Below are 16,591 nucleotides of genomic sequence, written 5' to 3'. Positions count from 1 at the left end.
GCAGAGACGCACACTAAGCTGAGCAAATAAAGCAAGAATATAACTCGGAGCAATTACTAACCAGCTGTAAAAACCAGTCAAAGCCAGCAGAATTATCCAGGTTCTTTTTAAACCCTTCCTAACAATGTAGGTTAACCCAAAACCTTTCGTCAAACAATTCAGATCGCTGCCTGATGCTCCCCCAAGGCAGCTTCTGCATTTTTATCTTAGTCTGGTCAGTAGAACAGTTCATACAAAACAATCTGATGACGGACAGCTGTGAAAATGGAAAGCTAGACCAGTTGGACTGCACACGGCCAGCAGCAGATAGCACCAAATAAATGGGAACCATCTCCCTGCTTGAGGGAGGCATTTTTTACCTTTTTTATTGAACGGAACGGGAATGATGCATGCGTGGGAATAATAAATGCCGAAATTCACTGAACCTGAGTTCTTTATTAAATAAAAAAATGTGACAAAGGCAGACTCCACCTCCAGGTGCGCCACTTCACGTACAGTCTATTCCGGCTATATCGAAACCAGATACATTGAATTATTGCATATATTGAACAGTCCAAACAATATCACCTTGGAAATCCTAGGCAGAAGAAAATATTTCACATATCGAATTATTGATATATCGAACTATTTTGCGATCCCCTTGGAGTTCGATATATGGGATCAACTGTATTCGAAAGCGCTGCTCTTCAATCTCACTGGAATCGCGACCTTGTTCTTGATAGTCGAGCGGACTGTCTGCTTAGCCAGGCCTGTACTTCTGGCGATGTCGGCCTGTTTTTTGCCATGTTCAACAGCGTTAATCATGCTTCGTCTATCACCCTGCTACTCAACCAGTGCCCGCAAAAAAAGGCCACCGGCACTGGCTTGCTTGCCAACGACCCATTCTATACAGACACTGTTGCCAGACATAGTAATTTCCTTGCCAAAATAAACAAAGAAAACGCATATCGGGTGCCAGCACCATGGAAGTCCGCTATTAACACTCACTCAAAACAATTTTCGCCTAAAATTTAATCTGTCATAGCTGATGGTCTGCTATAGCTGCGTCCATTATGAGCGGAGTGGACACCCCATAAAGTGCACGGGGACCAAACAAACCAACATAAATCGTCTGTTGTAACCAGAAGACCATTGTTGCCTGACCTGCTTTAACGAGCGTAGACTGTATTTGTGTTTACTTTATTACAATCACTATCTGCCCAACGAATTTCCAGCATCCCAGTGGCATGCAAGGTTTGACAGAAAGGTTTTGAAAACACTTGTGCTTGTGCGTCTGCTAGCCTGCCACTGAGAGGGTAGAATAACATTAAAAAAAAAAAAGATCTTTAAAGAAAATCTGTAAACCTGAGCAGTAGAAACAGAGGCACTTCCTTGCCACATTACATCGCACGTCACATACAAACACACATTCACCACACCACATTACAAGATTTCAGCACAAAATAAACGAGAAGCTACAAACTTTTATTCATGCTTTGAGATTTGCAGTACAGGCCACCTAGTCGAAACAAACAATTTACACGAGAGCAACGGCTTTTTCCCTTCAAATCGCACTAATGTTCACAGCCAGTCGACTCTGGTTAATTGAAACCCTGCAAATACAGCTTTGTCAGTTATTTTGAACAATATTAGTGGTTCACAAGGGTCTTGACTATGTGTCTCAACTCTGGTTATTTCAATCTTTGCTTATTAAAGCCGAATTCGAGTGGCCCTGCTGGACTGGGCATTAATGAGAGTCGACCATTTTGACAACAAAGAATTAAAGTGGAGCTCCCCAAGTTGCACAAAACAAAACAAAAAAAGAAACACTTACCTCAGTGCCATTGGTGACTGGCCCCTCGGCACCATTGGAAAGCAAGCCTGCCAAAACAGAGAGAGAGAGAGGGAGTAAGAGCCTGTAGCGAAAAACCAGCAGAGCCAAGGAAGTTGCAAGCTAACCAGAATTGTTTGTACAGAGCAGTTAGAACACATCTAAAACTAGAATGTTCGTAATGAACGTCCTGAAGCTGGTAACTAATTTTACCCATGCAGAGGACTAGAGGACTCCCTTCACAGCGACTTCTGCAGCAATACAGTGCAACCTACTTATTGCACCACCAAATACAGCAGCATATTAGATGTTACAATGAACAATCGTGGCACTGCCAACTTCCCCTTTGTTATGACAAAATTTGCACAATTTTAATCCCAAATGGTGACTGCATACGAATGAACTAAGAATAAAGATTAGTCCCCCCCTCCCTGCTAAATCAAAGCCCAACAACACACGGCAGGTATAACAAGCGGCAAAAATGACTTAGCAACTGGGAAAAGAAATCAGGAGGAGGGTGTGCTTTCCAGAGAAGCAAGACCAAGCGACAAAACTGCCACCTGGGATCATTATCAGCAATGTGCCGTGCAGTACGCTAAAGGAGCCATGAAGACAAAACACAAGCTTGTTTCATTCAGAAGATTGCCTCGTTGGAATCATACTGACACCACTTTTAACACACACTTCGCTCAATTAATTAGGAAAAAAGGGAATGGCCATGCGACCCACTAGCTCATTTCCCGCAACAGAACCTATGATGTCATACCAGAATGCTCTGCGATTGGCGGAGGCCGGCAAAAGCAAACGCAAGTTAGGCAGAGCTTATAAGCTTGCCGAACGAGCTATTTGCGCTTAAATTTAGGGCACATTCTTTTTATAGCAGTAAGAATGGGGGGATAAACAGTGGAAGTAATGAAAGCACACGTGAACATAAAAGTATCGATGCGCACTGCTGTAGGTACTGCACGCACTATGCTTGTTTTAGCTGCTCAGCAGCCCGCTGCTTTCGAGTTGTCTTAAACGCACTGGCTGATTGGCATAAGCGACGATGTCTAACGTGACCATGTTTGTCGAGGATATTCCATGTTTTACGAAACGATTACTTTATACAGTAACAAAAACAAGCCAGGTGCTAATACGGTAAAAAAACAAAGCAACGGCAGACAACAGTCCGTGCATGACTATGGTAGCGCCATCTGGGAAGACTGACGGCAAGCAGCGCTGCAGCCGAATCACACAGTGCAAGCTCATTTGTAAATGGGCACTTATGACTTCATTGCTGACGTCCAGAAAACGCACGATTTGGCGGGAGAATCAAAATTTTTACGTAAATTGATTAATTTCTCAGTGAATACGGCATCGTTTGCTGCCGGGCAAGCGCTGCCTTCTGTACCATGTGCCACCCAACATCCACATTAGTACAGATGAGCCATTGCAATTAATTTCCAACGTTGAAGAATCATCCTCAGCAAGCTGCAAACAGATAAAAGTAAAGAAAGGCTGCTAAACATACCCTTGTAGCTTCCAACTAAAATTTTCCATTGGTACTAAAAATCAGAAGTGGCAGAACATAGGCTTTGAGAAGCAACGAGTTTATTATTCCTTTAATGAGCGTTTCAAGCACTCACTACGTTAAAGCTGTCATTTGCATGGCAGTTTCACTTTCGCTACTGCCGTGTGCATTGTGGCTAGTCGCTGTGTATACACTGACAACAACTGTTTCACGTGCATAAAACTAATTAGCAGTTTATATCTAGAAACAGCACTTTGCGTGATTATTGGTGTTGGAAAGAATGGCAGTGCCAATTTCGTTATCAATGTGCTACCTCCGCCATCGCATGACGCCACCTTTTGACGTGATGCCATGTTTTCAGCGATCACCTCATCGGGGACCTCCTCGCAGAACACAGCAGCACTATTTGCACTTAAGAACTCCTCCATGGATACATCATCTCTTTTGTTGACATGCTTGCGGCGTGCTCTAAGAGCTTGGCAATGGCTGCAGCTTCCACCGTGCCTGTGTCTATAGCAGGGGTGGTTTTGTTCTGGCGCACAAAGCCTGTCTTCTCGAAGCAGCTTGTTATGGTGGAGACCGTGTGCCATCCTCCAACAAGTTAAACTTCAAGTTAAACTTCAAGCCGCTCACCCTGACATGCCAGAAGCACAATTCATAGCTAAAATGAGCATGTGCCGCTGAAAAAACTTGAGGCAACGCGAAGCAGCTTTACGCTTATTCTCGTGCATGCAGTGCAGGCATGTGAAGCATGCCAACCAATTCACCTCTTTTTTTGTTGTTTTATTTTTCTCTCTTCTCGCAGCCAATGCGGAGATGCGCAACTTGCACAAGGAAGAAATTATGGCAGATGTAAACTTGCGTGCGCAAACTTTTCTTGCCCCAACATAGCACCGTGAATATGGTGTTCAGAATGGGAAAACCTGTCCAGAAGATAAAATTCTGAATTTTGTATCCGATATACAGTTAAGAACATGTTACATCACAGGTCGGCAGGCTCACTCTCGAGTGCACTCACACACCCCCCAATCACCGCTCATGAGTGAGGGGTGAGTGAGCCTTGCCATCATTTTGGACTGATGTGTGTGAGTACGAGTGAGTGTGAGCTCCACGCGAAGTGAGCCCCACTCACCATGCGCAAGTGCGAGCGCCACTCGCAGCGAGCCACACTCACTACTCACGAGTTGCTCTCGCACTCGCGGGGAGCCCCGCTCACCACTCACGAGTGCACTCGCGCTACTCACGCCATTTGTGGGGCTTACGGCGGTGAGCGTTACTACTGCGCTTGTACTCGCTGTTCGCTATTCATCGCAGGAGACACTTGCTGTGAAATATGTCGGAAATATGTCGTCACTGAGCTCCTGCTATGGGGCACCCTAGAACTATTTCCTCTGGTGGCGTGTTGATTTCGGAATATGATTTGGATGGCCTTCTGACGCTGCAATGCATTAATACTGTTCGGTTTCATGACTCATGGAGGGTCTGCTGCACACACTTGCGTGCGAGGGGAGACGACGAGTGGTGAGCGCGAGCGCAAGTGGGAACGGTGAATGGTGAGCGTGAGTGAGTGCGAGAGGGGATGGTGAATGGTGAGCGTGAGTGAGTGCGAGTGGTGACGGCGCATGGTGAGCGTGAGTGCGAGTGAGTGAGTGTGGCGACGGCGAGCAGTGAGCATGAGCGCAAGTGTGCGAGTGGTGGAGGATGCATAGTGAGCGTGAGTGCGAGTGCGACTAGTGAGCATGAATGTGAGCGAGTACGTGAGGAAAAATATATTTTTCTGTGCGAGTGTGAGTGAGTGGCGCGCGCCCAGTTTTGCTGAGGTAAGTGTTATATATGGTTTTTCTTCCCCTCGGCCCAATGCACAACTTGATACTCCCAAGTCAACTTATCGACATAACCAATATATCCTTCTAAGTGGACAACACTGCCACACCACCTTGCAACAGGACCTTGACACAAACAAAAAACATGCTCCGCTAAACATACAAGGGTGCACAATTGGGAAACAATAAGTACACGCACTTTATTTATCTTCGTCTGTTTAGCCCCAAACATTTTTTTTGTTTAAATCATGAACCAACTAAATCACCTTGACACGATCACCACCAATCACCAACCTTGACACGATCACACTCTGGTGGCTAGAATGGCTTATGCTCCTAAATATAAGAACAAGTGCAAATTAACTCTTTTGTTATGGTAGAAAAATAACTGATTTTGGGAGCTTCCACAAAAATTTTTTTTTCTCTTGAGCAGCCGGACACATTTAGCTTTGTTATACATGGAATTGTAGCTTATAGTTCGTCCTTTCAAATGCATAGCAGCAGTTTTGTGAGAGGTACAATTATTCAGAGTTTAGATGTAAAATAAACAAAAGAAATGCACAAGAAAGTGTAAGCAATAGAAACAGACGATTGTACTAAGCCAGAAAATTATTTTAGGAAATCTGAAATATACAAGTTGTTCTTATGCTTCTCAGCTATCATTCAATATACACATCAACCCTGTACACCATCGAGTCCAACTTTCAGAGACATCCCGAAAGCTTCGAAATTGTGCTTCTCGAGGTGGAGACCTTTTTTTTTTTTTTTTTCCTTGTTCCTTCTCCCCCTACTTGGGAGGCCCGAAGCCGCTCTTAGCAATGCGCCCCCAAGGGTCCACCTTCTTTCCAGTGAAGCATGCCAAATTATTAAAAGAAGCAAATAGGAGGGTCAGAGGGTCAGTTGGGCACAAAAGGCCCAACTAACTTTGGGCCCAACTAACTTCCTACACGTAAAAAAAATTTAAAAAACAAACAAACAAACAAAAACACACTGATTGGTGCTCGCGGGCCGTGCACGAGTGGGTGTGTCTTCGGTCCCATGAATGCATCTTCTTACCTCTAGAGATGCACTCCAAATGCAGCCATTGAAATAGGAGCCTGCGGGCTATGCTCCTTGCGCTGTAAAATATTTCAGCAGTGTGCGTGCGAGGTGCTGCAACTGTTCATACGTGTTGGAAGCAAGCATTAACAGCCATTACCGCACTGCTCCACGAGTTGTTTAACGTAGTAAATACTCAGGGAGTGGCCTACAGTAAAATTTTTACTCAAAGGCTTGTGTTTAGGATTTGATTGATTGATTGATTGTAGGGTTTAATGCGCCGACGCAATGCAGGCGATAAGGCGCGGCGTAGTGGAGGGCTCCAGATTAATTTTGACCACCTGGGGATCTTTAACGTGCGCCGAAATCTCGTACACAAGGGCGTTCTTGCTTTTCGCCTCCATCAGAAAAGCAGCCGCCACGGCCAGAAATCGAATCCGCTACCTCGTGCTCAGCAGCGCAACGCCTTTGCCACTGAGCCACCGCGGCGGGTTTGTGTTTAGGATTGTGTTCAGACATCGCTAGTAAACATTTTAGGTGAGGCGTTACTGTCAGTTTTGTTATTTCGCGGGCAACTTTAGGTGCCGAAAAGGAGCGGTGCTTACACAACATTTAGGACAAAAGGGGAGGAACGGCCACAGACTGACATTTCCGTTCAAGAATCGGTGGCTTGTTTGAAAGAAAATTATTGACATCATCACCATCACATTCACAAGATATTGCGGAAGCTGTTTTAACTCTTCACTACAGTCAGAAAAAGCTTATCAAATATTTTCTGTGCACAGGAATCCATTACCGTGAACTGAAATGAAGCGAAGTTGGCAAAAAAACATGAAAGACCGATATGCATACACACATTTATTTCTACCACACACCTGAGCTTCAAAGCAGGATAGGGAAAATCTCCACATTGCAGAGAAAATGCGGTAATTTTCTCAAACATGAGAGAATACAGTACTATACAATACAATGCAAAATACAGTACAAAATAAACACTACAAAACACAACGGCAAGTTTTGCATTCAAACATAATCGATTCGATCGATTCGATGGTGGTTTATTTAACACAAAAAAAAACAACATACAAAGGGTATATAATGCCTTACGTAATGCGAACAAAAATCAAATGTCCCAATAACACAAAGTTCAAAGTACTTATTTGCAAAAAAGCAACAAGACTGTTTCGCACCATAAACAAAAACGTACAGTAAAAGAGGCACAATCTCATGAAGATAAGCTTTAGTTGCCACACAAGCTAAAAAAACATTGCTACATAACACTAACAGCCAACGAAAACTGCACAAGAAACACTTTTGTACTCTTTGGATATATTTTATATAGTAATATGCAAGGTATTGTAAAAACATTTTTTGTTCTCTTTTGAGCATGGCCTGAAGCTTCTTTACTCCTTTTACTGCCGTCCTTACACCAATTGCTCGAAGTTCGGCACGCAGTTGACCTGCGTCCATTTCATCAGCATTCGGTGCGCGATGTGGCTTTCGTGAGCTTTCCTCCACACATCTGGGTCTCTTCAGTCGGCTTTCCTGTATCCCACCTCTAGACCAGTAGTCGACATCACGCCTGCCATGCTCATTTGCCTCCAACCGTTTGGCCAGTTTGAGTGCATCCGCGGCGGAGTTCCACTTGATGGATCGGGAATGGTGCAAATGCTTCAAGATGTCATTTTTTTTCGATGCCTTGACTTGAAAACCAACCAAGGCAATTAAATTCCTCATGCTTAGTTGACGCATGGTGCGCTAAAATACGGATGTATGGGGTTACTCGCTCAGGCCCATAGCCTCTGCATCCATAAGACCCCAATTTCACAAATATGTCTAGAAACAGGGAAGTTTTGGTCTGCACACTATTGCCATCGACGTCATTCTCAAAATGCTCACAAATTTCATGCAGAAGCATTCACAGAAGCAAAGTCATGTGTTCTGCCCTGGTGTCAAGTTTTCCCTTCAGTCTGTCGGGCAAAAGCTGGAGTAATGTCCGGCAATCACCCCCCACTAATGATGTGAACGTCCTGCCATTTTTTTCTTCTTTCCAGACTTCAAACTTCACTCCACAGCTGTTTACTGCAGCTACGATGTTTTTCAAGTGCGAGCTTGGCGCATTTAAATTTCGAACTTTCTTTGTGTTGTCCCGATCTTCGCTTTCTGCGAGCAGTCCGTCTATTAAGCGATTTACAATCCCGATTCTCATGTGTAGTAAATCTGGAATAACACACCTAGGATCTATAGAGAACAGTGGAATGTTCTTCATGCCACTGTCCTCGTTTGCACAGTCTTCTTGCATGTTGGCGCACGTGCGAACCAAAGGCGGCTCAATGCACTGGTTGCTGCTAGCCCCAACGGAGCTGCGCTCTTCTGGGTCAGCTCTACAGAAGGGGCACGGATACCTAGATGAGGCTGCTTGCAAACCGAGAACCACTAAGAGGAATTTCAGGTCTGAGCCCAAGCAGATTGAAACCTTTATATCGTGGTTGTCTACTGAAATACTCCCTCTTTCCGCAACAGCATAAAATGTCGTCAAGTACGTCAGGGAACGATTCCCTTATGTTGAAGTACTTTTCAGACCTCTCAACAACAGCCAGAAGGCGATAAAGCCTGTGGCTCTGATGAGATCATTCTTTGTCTATAAGTACAAAAAACAAAGTAGTCCATGAAGCACTCCTGCTAACAACACAACCGTCTCCTTCAATCTTGACCACTAGTTTTTCTGTGGAAAAGTCACGAGCTAAGTTTTTTTTTTTTTTTTTCGGCAGCTAACTCTAACATGGCTTGTCTGAGGTCATCCTTCAATGCTACCTGGGCTCCAGGAAACTCTCCCGGTGTCTTAAAGACAGTTCTTCTCGATGAAACGGCCGTTCAATAAAATGCGGTTGATATGTTGCCGGGAACAAATTTGCAATCTGCCCACCTGCTCTCTCACATTTTCATTTTTCAGGGTTATCTTTCCGGTGAGTGCGCGTTAAGTACCGTAGTTTTAAATATTTCGCGAAGGCAATTTGAAAAATCTCAATTTTCAGCGCCAGCATTGCGACACAAGGAAGAAATCAAGGAGCTCGCCCTGAGAATATGAAAACTTTAGTGGGGCGAGGAACCCACAATTTATGCTCTTCAGGGCTGAAAGTTTACTTGTGAGTACGCTTTACGTAGTTTTAGGTATCTCGCAAAGGCCTTTTTGAAAATCTTATGTGCAGCACTAGTGTAACTGCTAGTATTGCGAAACAAATAAGAAATCAAGAGCCCCGGTTTGAAAACTTTAGGTTCGCGGAACCAGTAATTAATGCTTTACACTGCTCTAATTCTCCCCACGAGTGCGCTTTAAGTAATTTTAGGTATTTCATGAAGTCCTTTTGAAAAACCTGCTGCCGTTCAAGAGCTACGATTCTTTTTTTGCTTCCCCCCATTCAGTTACACTCGCCACCAAGGGCTGCCGCCGCGGAGGGCGCTAGGCGTCTTCGGAGGCGCGTGGCCCCGAAAGTTGGGGATGGTTCTGGATTTTTGAAAGTCCGCCAATCTAGTGGCTTTGACGGCTGTGCCACTCGGCAAAGCAGTCCCGCGATGGCAGAAAGCACAGGTAAACATTGCAAGTAGAGCAGAAGACATTCGTTCTGCTTTGTGAATTCGTTTTTCGTAGCAGATCTTGCAATTCCTTCTCTTCTCGATCCTTTTCGGCTGGTGGTGTGCAGGATCCAGGGGCAAAGAGGGGGGCATATACTCAAATACCTGCCTCATGGGAACTGAAATCTGATGATCTCACATCGTTGCTGGAGTCATTACTGCTGCTTGGGTCAGAAAAATCAGCAGCAGCAGCTGTCGGAGTCTCAGCAACGGTAGACAGCCTGTGCAGGGGGCAGCGTGAATTGGACACCACTTCCGCCCAACTCCGAGCTACCTTGGGTTCAAATTTTGCTCGCAACGCGGCCTCCACTCTTGAAACATAAACAAACAAAACAAATTGAAAAAGGAGTTGCCAATAAATACACCAGACGGCAATAGTTGTCCACAAGCCGCCATTTTGAGTTCTCGCGGGAGGTTTGAAGTCATTGGAGCTCTGCGTCCGATGGCCTATGGGCACCGTACCGAAAGCTAATTGCATTTACTCGTAAGTATACCACTACCTACCATGCCCACAGCATTCACTCAGTTTCTGAGCTCAGCCACAAATCATAAACACCTCGTGGTTCATCAGACACTCTCCTAAGAAATTGTGGGTACCGAACATTGACACTATTTGCTCACAGGCATCAAGTACACACGGCTGGCTATCTTCAGAGCAATACAAAATGTGCAACAGAAATGTGAAATAAAACAGAACCGGCCTACCTCCCTTTTGTGCGCCCAAAGTTGAATAATATGCTTCGTCAATCTAGCATCACTCACAAGGTTATTTGAACACAGACTTTAAATCAATACACAATTGTGCCGCTAGCTACATCGCCTTGCAATACACATCCAAATCTGCAGTCACAGCTCTCAAACTGTCCCTTTTCCACCTCGCACTCCAACTGCACTGTCACATCGCCTGTTTATGCCTGCTTCTCATCCCACAATATTACAGCTACAGCAACAAACGTGAGCATGCTTTGTGGGGACGCTTGTTTCCCTACGCCGCACCTGCACATGTTTTCGCAAGCTGGGAGCCGCCATTTTGGGCAGCCGGCACATCACGTGAGTCGTGACCTCTTCGTGACCCATGCAACGTGCCAAACCGGCTCGCCGTGCACGTGTGTGTAAGGGCGAGGGAGAAGGAGGACCAGTTTTCCGCCTTCCTTCACGCCACCCTGTCCCCAACCTGGGGAAGACCTCCTCTCCACCGGAGCCGACCTGCGGGACGAACGAGCGTCCCGCAGGGAGTCTGCTGGGGGATTCGGCCGGTGTCAGTTGGTTTGGGCAGTACCTACTCCCAATGCCCCAATCTTTGGGAACCCAGTTGGCTCCATGGGACTCTGCTAAAAGATTCTGCCTGACCGGTCACAAGGGATGCCTCCCCCGCTCCCGCGGCTGTGATGATAGATATCGAGGTCTGAGTCCCGCGGCTTGAGCGAGCGGACAGAACCACTGTCTCCCCGCAAGCGATAGTAGTGTTGTCTGGTATATGCCCCATATCTGCCAGGCAATAAAGCCATACTTTGGATTGCCGGAGTCTGTCAACCTCGTGTGAGCACCCGAACCCTCGCGCGAGTCTTCGGATTCCGCTGGGGCCAGCGTATGGCACGTAGCACTTTCTCTAGCAAAACTAGCCGGGATCCTCTGCTATCCCGCACGTTAGCCAACAGCTTGTAGAGATGTGTGGTGTTGTGATTTCCTCGCTTTAAATGACTCAGTTCTTCCTTAGTTCGGTTTGGCCGCGTAGCCCCTGCACTACCAACAAACACAACTGTCACAACCACCACCACCACCACCACCACCACCACCACCACCACCACCACCATCATCATCAATTCAAATAGGTTTCTTCAGGTAGCTTAAACAGTGGACCACAGAAAGGAAACGAATACCCTCATTCGTAATATGAGAGAGAATAGACAAAAACACTTGCCAGGCTGAGGCTTGAAGTCCCAGCTTCCTTGAGCCTCGTATCTCGTACTGTCTGGGTAGGGGAATGGCTGGAAGACATGGTTTTTACAACTTTTAGCCCCACAAACATTTCACCAGTAATATAAAAAAATAAAAACAATGAAAGTGTATTTATAAATGAATAACTGGTAGTACTGCACGTCTCACCATTTCTTTGCTAATAAGGCAATTTCAATTTGCCAGTATGGAGCAAAACTTTCTTACGGGGAAACCAGCGATAAAAGAACATAAAAGGGCCATAGATACACGCCTTGTACTGTCTTCATGTCGTACACTAGGACTGCTGTCACATAGTATACGCAAGTACTCGAGCCATGTAGCGGATGGACAGAATGCAATTTTACTGCATTTGGACACAACGACCTCTGGCATGGCCAACCCCTAAAGAACAGCAACAAAGGTGCAGGGGAACCAGTCAAGGTTCAGCTGCACCTTGTTGCTGCTCTTTAGGGGTCGGCCATGCCAGTCAAGGTGAAACAGTTCTTGTGACATTTACATTCTCATGACGGTAAGAGTCAACTTGTTTAAAATTGCTATACTGAATGGCAATTCATTTTGTGCTAATCTTTTCTACGTACACACAATACAACACTGAGCAGTAGGTGCATGCCAGCCCCTTGAGCACCTTGGCAACATCAGCTTTGCTTAACAGTTACACTGACGAATTTACAGTTGAGATCCTGTAACGTCACTACCAGAGAAGCACAACCAACTCGTCCATGCTCAAGCCCGTGCACGACAGTCCACGCACGACCAGAGCTCTGCATGCCAAGCACCGCTTCACTAATGAGTGAGCTTTTCGCCCCCAATGCGCAGCGGTGTATTGTATTGCAGTCCATGCATTGACCCCTGTGTAACTAACTAAATGGCAGCACACAACCCCCCCCCCAAAAAAAAAGATTCACACTCCTTTTGCGCCATATCGAGGCAAAGGCGGGGATAGAACAATGTGTGTCCTGATATTGAGCCAGTTGAGCTGCTGCTGAGCCAGTTATCACGCAGTCTTCTTTGTAGCAAGGAATGCCCACAGTGCACAAGGTTTAGCCTGTCCTGTCGGTGCCATGGCAAAACATTCCGGCGGCGTAAGGTCACGACAACATGTCGTTTGACTAGATGGCAACCGCGTTTGGCAGCAGATTACGACGACGACAACGATGATAATGATAATGTATCAGAAAGCTTTCCTTTCAAATGCCTTCTCGTCTATTAGATTTGCGGTCACCATTTCTTTTGCGCAAAAAAAGTTCAGTTGAACGCTCCTGTGGCGGCCCTACATGAAGTAAGGTTGCAGGCAACTATGATCTCCAAGTCACCTAAACCAGCAAGAAAACCCCAACGGCCTTTCTAGCCATGAGACATGAACCCATTGTGCACTGATTGAGCAATGCACTAGTTTCTCCTGTTCGGCTTTTATTACAGGACGGGAGTTTCCAATCACACAAAGGTGGTCAACTTGCTCATTTAAAACAAAAATAACATTGCACACCATAAAAAAAGCAGATGGCTAGTGTTGAAATCTCATTACAGCGAAATGGGCTATTAAAAAATTAATAGAAAAATGCCAAATGCGAGGGTTCATACCTTTGAGGGCAGGTTGCAACTTTGTTGCTACATACACATTTTGATGCAACATGTTCAACGACAGCAAAGATGAGGCAAAGCTTCAGTCCTCATTTTCTGTCCCCTTCCCCATACACCATTGAAAATTTTGCAATCTAATCTCGCACGACACATGCTTCTAAACTCAAACTTCGTCAAAAGGACCAAAGGTAACGTTCATTTCCAGATAACAAAATGACATCTCTCAGTGCATCCGTATGCCTCACATAAGATTGCACAAATAGGTACCTGCTGAAGTGAAGCGGGGTTCAGGGGGCTCCAAATTGTCCGGCCGTGCTCAACAACAGGAGTAGGTGGCGGGCTCGCAGAAAACCCGAACCTGATGCACGGCCACGGGAGGGACAAAAAAACGCAGCCTTAGCACACAAGCCCTGCATGTAGGGCCGCAAGCAAGAACACTGTTTCACGGTGTCCTTTTTTTTTTGCTCAGTGATGGAAGCATTAATGGGCCACTTTTGTAGACAGCACCTGTATCTCAGGTCCAATTATTTCACCACAGCTTTATGCTTGTAGAACTAGCAGGCAGGAGAGAGAAGAGAACATTACACACGGGCCCATATCACTTAGCTAACTAATCGAAGCAGTGAGGAATGTGTGTGTATACGTTGACTCCACACGGAAGGATTACACTCCCTCACTCTGTATGCTCTACAGTTGAACCTCAATATAACAAACCCAGATTTAACGAAATTCCCCATATCGCGAATTTTTTGAGGTTTGCTATCAAAATTTTGCTAAATGCATGTATTTTTATCCCGTTTTTACGAAGTACCGTAAAAACCCGCGTATAATACGAACCCGCGTATAATACGAGGTGTAATTCGGGGACATCAAAATCAGAAAAAAAGTTTCCATCCGCATATAATGCGAGGTAAAGAGCACATAAAACATTTATTTGCACTGCAGTTACCGTTCAGTCTTTGTCAGTTTTCGCTGGCACCGTCTCCCGACGTCCGTTTAGTCATCGTCAGGGTCGCTGCCGCTGTCTGCTGAAGTCGCCTTGTCGGAAATGTCTTCCCACAGAAAGTGGTCCTCAGTGCTATCAAGGGCGTTCGAGATGCCGCATTTCTTAAAAGAGCGACTGACGAGCTCCTCTGGAATGCTGGCCCACGCATCCGCGATCCAGCCACAAAGCACCGCTGGAGAAACCCGCGTCAGCCATTCGGTAGCTGTCACTTACGGGTATCCTGTCCTCATCCACTCTTGGTAGCAGGACCCGATGCAGTCTTTGAGAGGCTTGTTGATGCAAATGTCTAGCGGTTGCAGCTGCTGGGATGTCATTCCTCCTGGCATGACAATGAGTTCGGTGCGGGGTTCGTGCAACAACTTCTTCACGGAATCGGCCAGGTGGCAGCGAAAGGCGTCCAACACGAGCACTGACGGGAATCCCCAACAGTGCTCCAGGCTGCCGACACCACACAAACTTTATCCAGTCAAGCACCAGTTGCTTTCTCCACCCACGAATGCTGCCTTCGGTAACGCCGAACTGCCGTCCTGCAGCGCAATTTCTGATGGTCTCGGCACATAAAATAACTTTTCTTTTAATTGCAGCCGAATACTGTTTTAGTGCACCCGACATCTTGATAGACTTGCGGTGAACGTGCCGAGATCCTTCGCGTAGTCAAAACAATCAAAATGGCGCCGGCTGAGAGAAGCAGCAGCCAGCTAACACCACAGCAAGATGGCGCTCCCTCCGCTGAAACCGAAAGTGCAAATTCTCGGGGGAAAACTTTGGGATCCACATATAATACGAGGCACAAATTTAACAGAGTAAAATTTGGAAAAAAACCTCGTATTATACGCGGGTTTTTACGGTAATTTCGTACGGCGCTTCCGATTTAACGGAGTCACGGCAAAAAAGCAAGAACAAGGTTCTGGTCAAGGCACGTTTTATTTTGCTTCTCAGAGCCTACAATGAAAACACTCAGTACTCACATTAACTATATTAGGTGTTCTACCGTGCACTATAGTCTACTCAGAACCAGGAACGCAATTCTTGGACTACATCTGGAGGTTTCATACATGCGGAGTTATCTCCCTTCGTCCCCAGTGAGCAAAACGCACCACCACCGTTGAAAGGTCATGCCTCACACGCAGAGTCGAAGGGGATTAGATAACAGGCCTTCCTTCGTGTCTCGTGAATGGCAGTGTTTCACTACAGAATTCCAAAAAACAAGTTGTTCCCTTGGATTTTTTCTATTGAACAGCGGTTTCAGTGCATGCGGAGCTCAACATGGCTTCGTGTACGTCCATCTAAGGTTTGCAAGAGTCTATGAACTTACAGTATTTACACGATTGTAGGCCGGCCCGTTCTTTCAAATTTGACAATCCAATGTTGGGGGGTCGACTTAGAATCGAAATCGAACCGTCTACCACTAGTAACGGCAAGAGAAATGAGAAATCGGGGGTGCTACGAGGTGGGGACAGCTTTACACCCTCGTTCCCATGGCTATGGTCTAAAGTATGAACTGCATGTGGCGTTTTCTGCTCGCAAAAATGTGCCGCGCTGACGCTGCCGTGAATACCACCCACATGTTGCGCGCTACGCGATTAGCGGCGGCAACATGGCGGCGTCACCAGCTGCGAAGAGGTGCGTGTAGCTCCAGCAACCACTTCTAACCACTCTTTAAGATATCACTGAAGGCACAAACGAAGGCGTTTGTGCAGGAAAGGAGCTGATAGTGTGGTCGAAAACGACACTATAAAGCATCATCCGCGCCGCTAGGGAAAGCGCCAATCAAATATCCGCCACCGTGGTAAGCCTAAACATTTCCGGCGGCACCAGCCGGCTGTCCCGAGCGCTTTCAAACTGCCGGCATGAAGAGCGCACCTCCCCATTGGGGCAAGTCTTCAGGCTCCTCCCACTGCCGCGCTCGTCAAGCGTCATACCGAGGTAGTTAAAAGCAGTAGAAGCTGCCGCATGCGCGGAATCGTTGACGCAGGCGTCAAAAAGTCTCCCGCGCAATGCCAGCGCACACGAATCGCGTGCAAAAACGCGTCAAGAAGCATTTTATTCGTCTCTAATAAACAAAATGAGTATTAGCGAATCCCTTGATTCAATGTGCGGCACTAACGCAGCCCAAATCATATCAAATTGTTCAGTACACTTCCGAGCGCGATGGTGGGAGGTTAGTCGCTCAAAAGTAAATCGAGCGCGGCCGCTTCCGTCACCCGCCATGTTTGTCTTGGTATCAC

The 16,591-nt window shown here is 46.2% G+C and overlaps 1 protein-coding gene across 1 annotated transcript in view; it reads right to left on the bottom strand.

Moving 5' to 3' along the window:
- Window positions 1–16,591, bottom strand: part of LOC144175172 (UDP-N-acetylglucosamine transferase subunit ALG13-like) — a 57,453-nt gene that overhangs the window by 19,716 nt on the left and 21,146 nt on the right. Inside the window, exons 16-20 of the mRNA XM_077704277.1 lie at window positions 13,625–13,715; window positions 11,692–11,805; window positions 10,992–11,023; window positions 8,419–8,568; window positions 1,814–1,895 (exon numbers count right to left, since the gene is read on the bottom strand). Of these exons, the coding sequence (XP_077560403.1) occupies window positions 1,814–1,895; window positions 8,419–8,568; window positions 10,992–11,023; window positions 11,692–11,805; window positions 13,625–13,715 (469 nt within the window). The remainder of the gene's footprint in view (window positions 1–1,813; window positions 1,896–8,418; window positions 8,569–10,991; window positions 11,024–11,691; window positions 11,806–13,624; window positions 13,716–16,591) is intronic.

Source organism: Haemaphysalis longicornis, unplaced genomic scaffold, assembly GCF_048455015.1.
Source record: "Haemaphysalis longicornis isolate Haplotype H1 unplaced genomic scaffold, Haemaphysalis longicornis Haplotype H1 scaffold_3, whole genome shotgun sequence".
NCBI classification, from domain to species: domain Eukaryota; kingdom Metazoa; phylum Arthropoda; class Arachnida; order Ixodida; family Ixodidae; genus Haemaphysalis; species Haemaphysalis longicornis.
The sequence above is the reverse complement of the archived record's forward strand: the minus strand, read 5'-3'. Positions and strand labels throughout refer to the sequence as shown.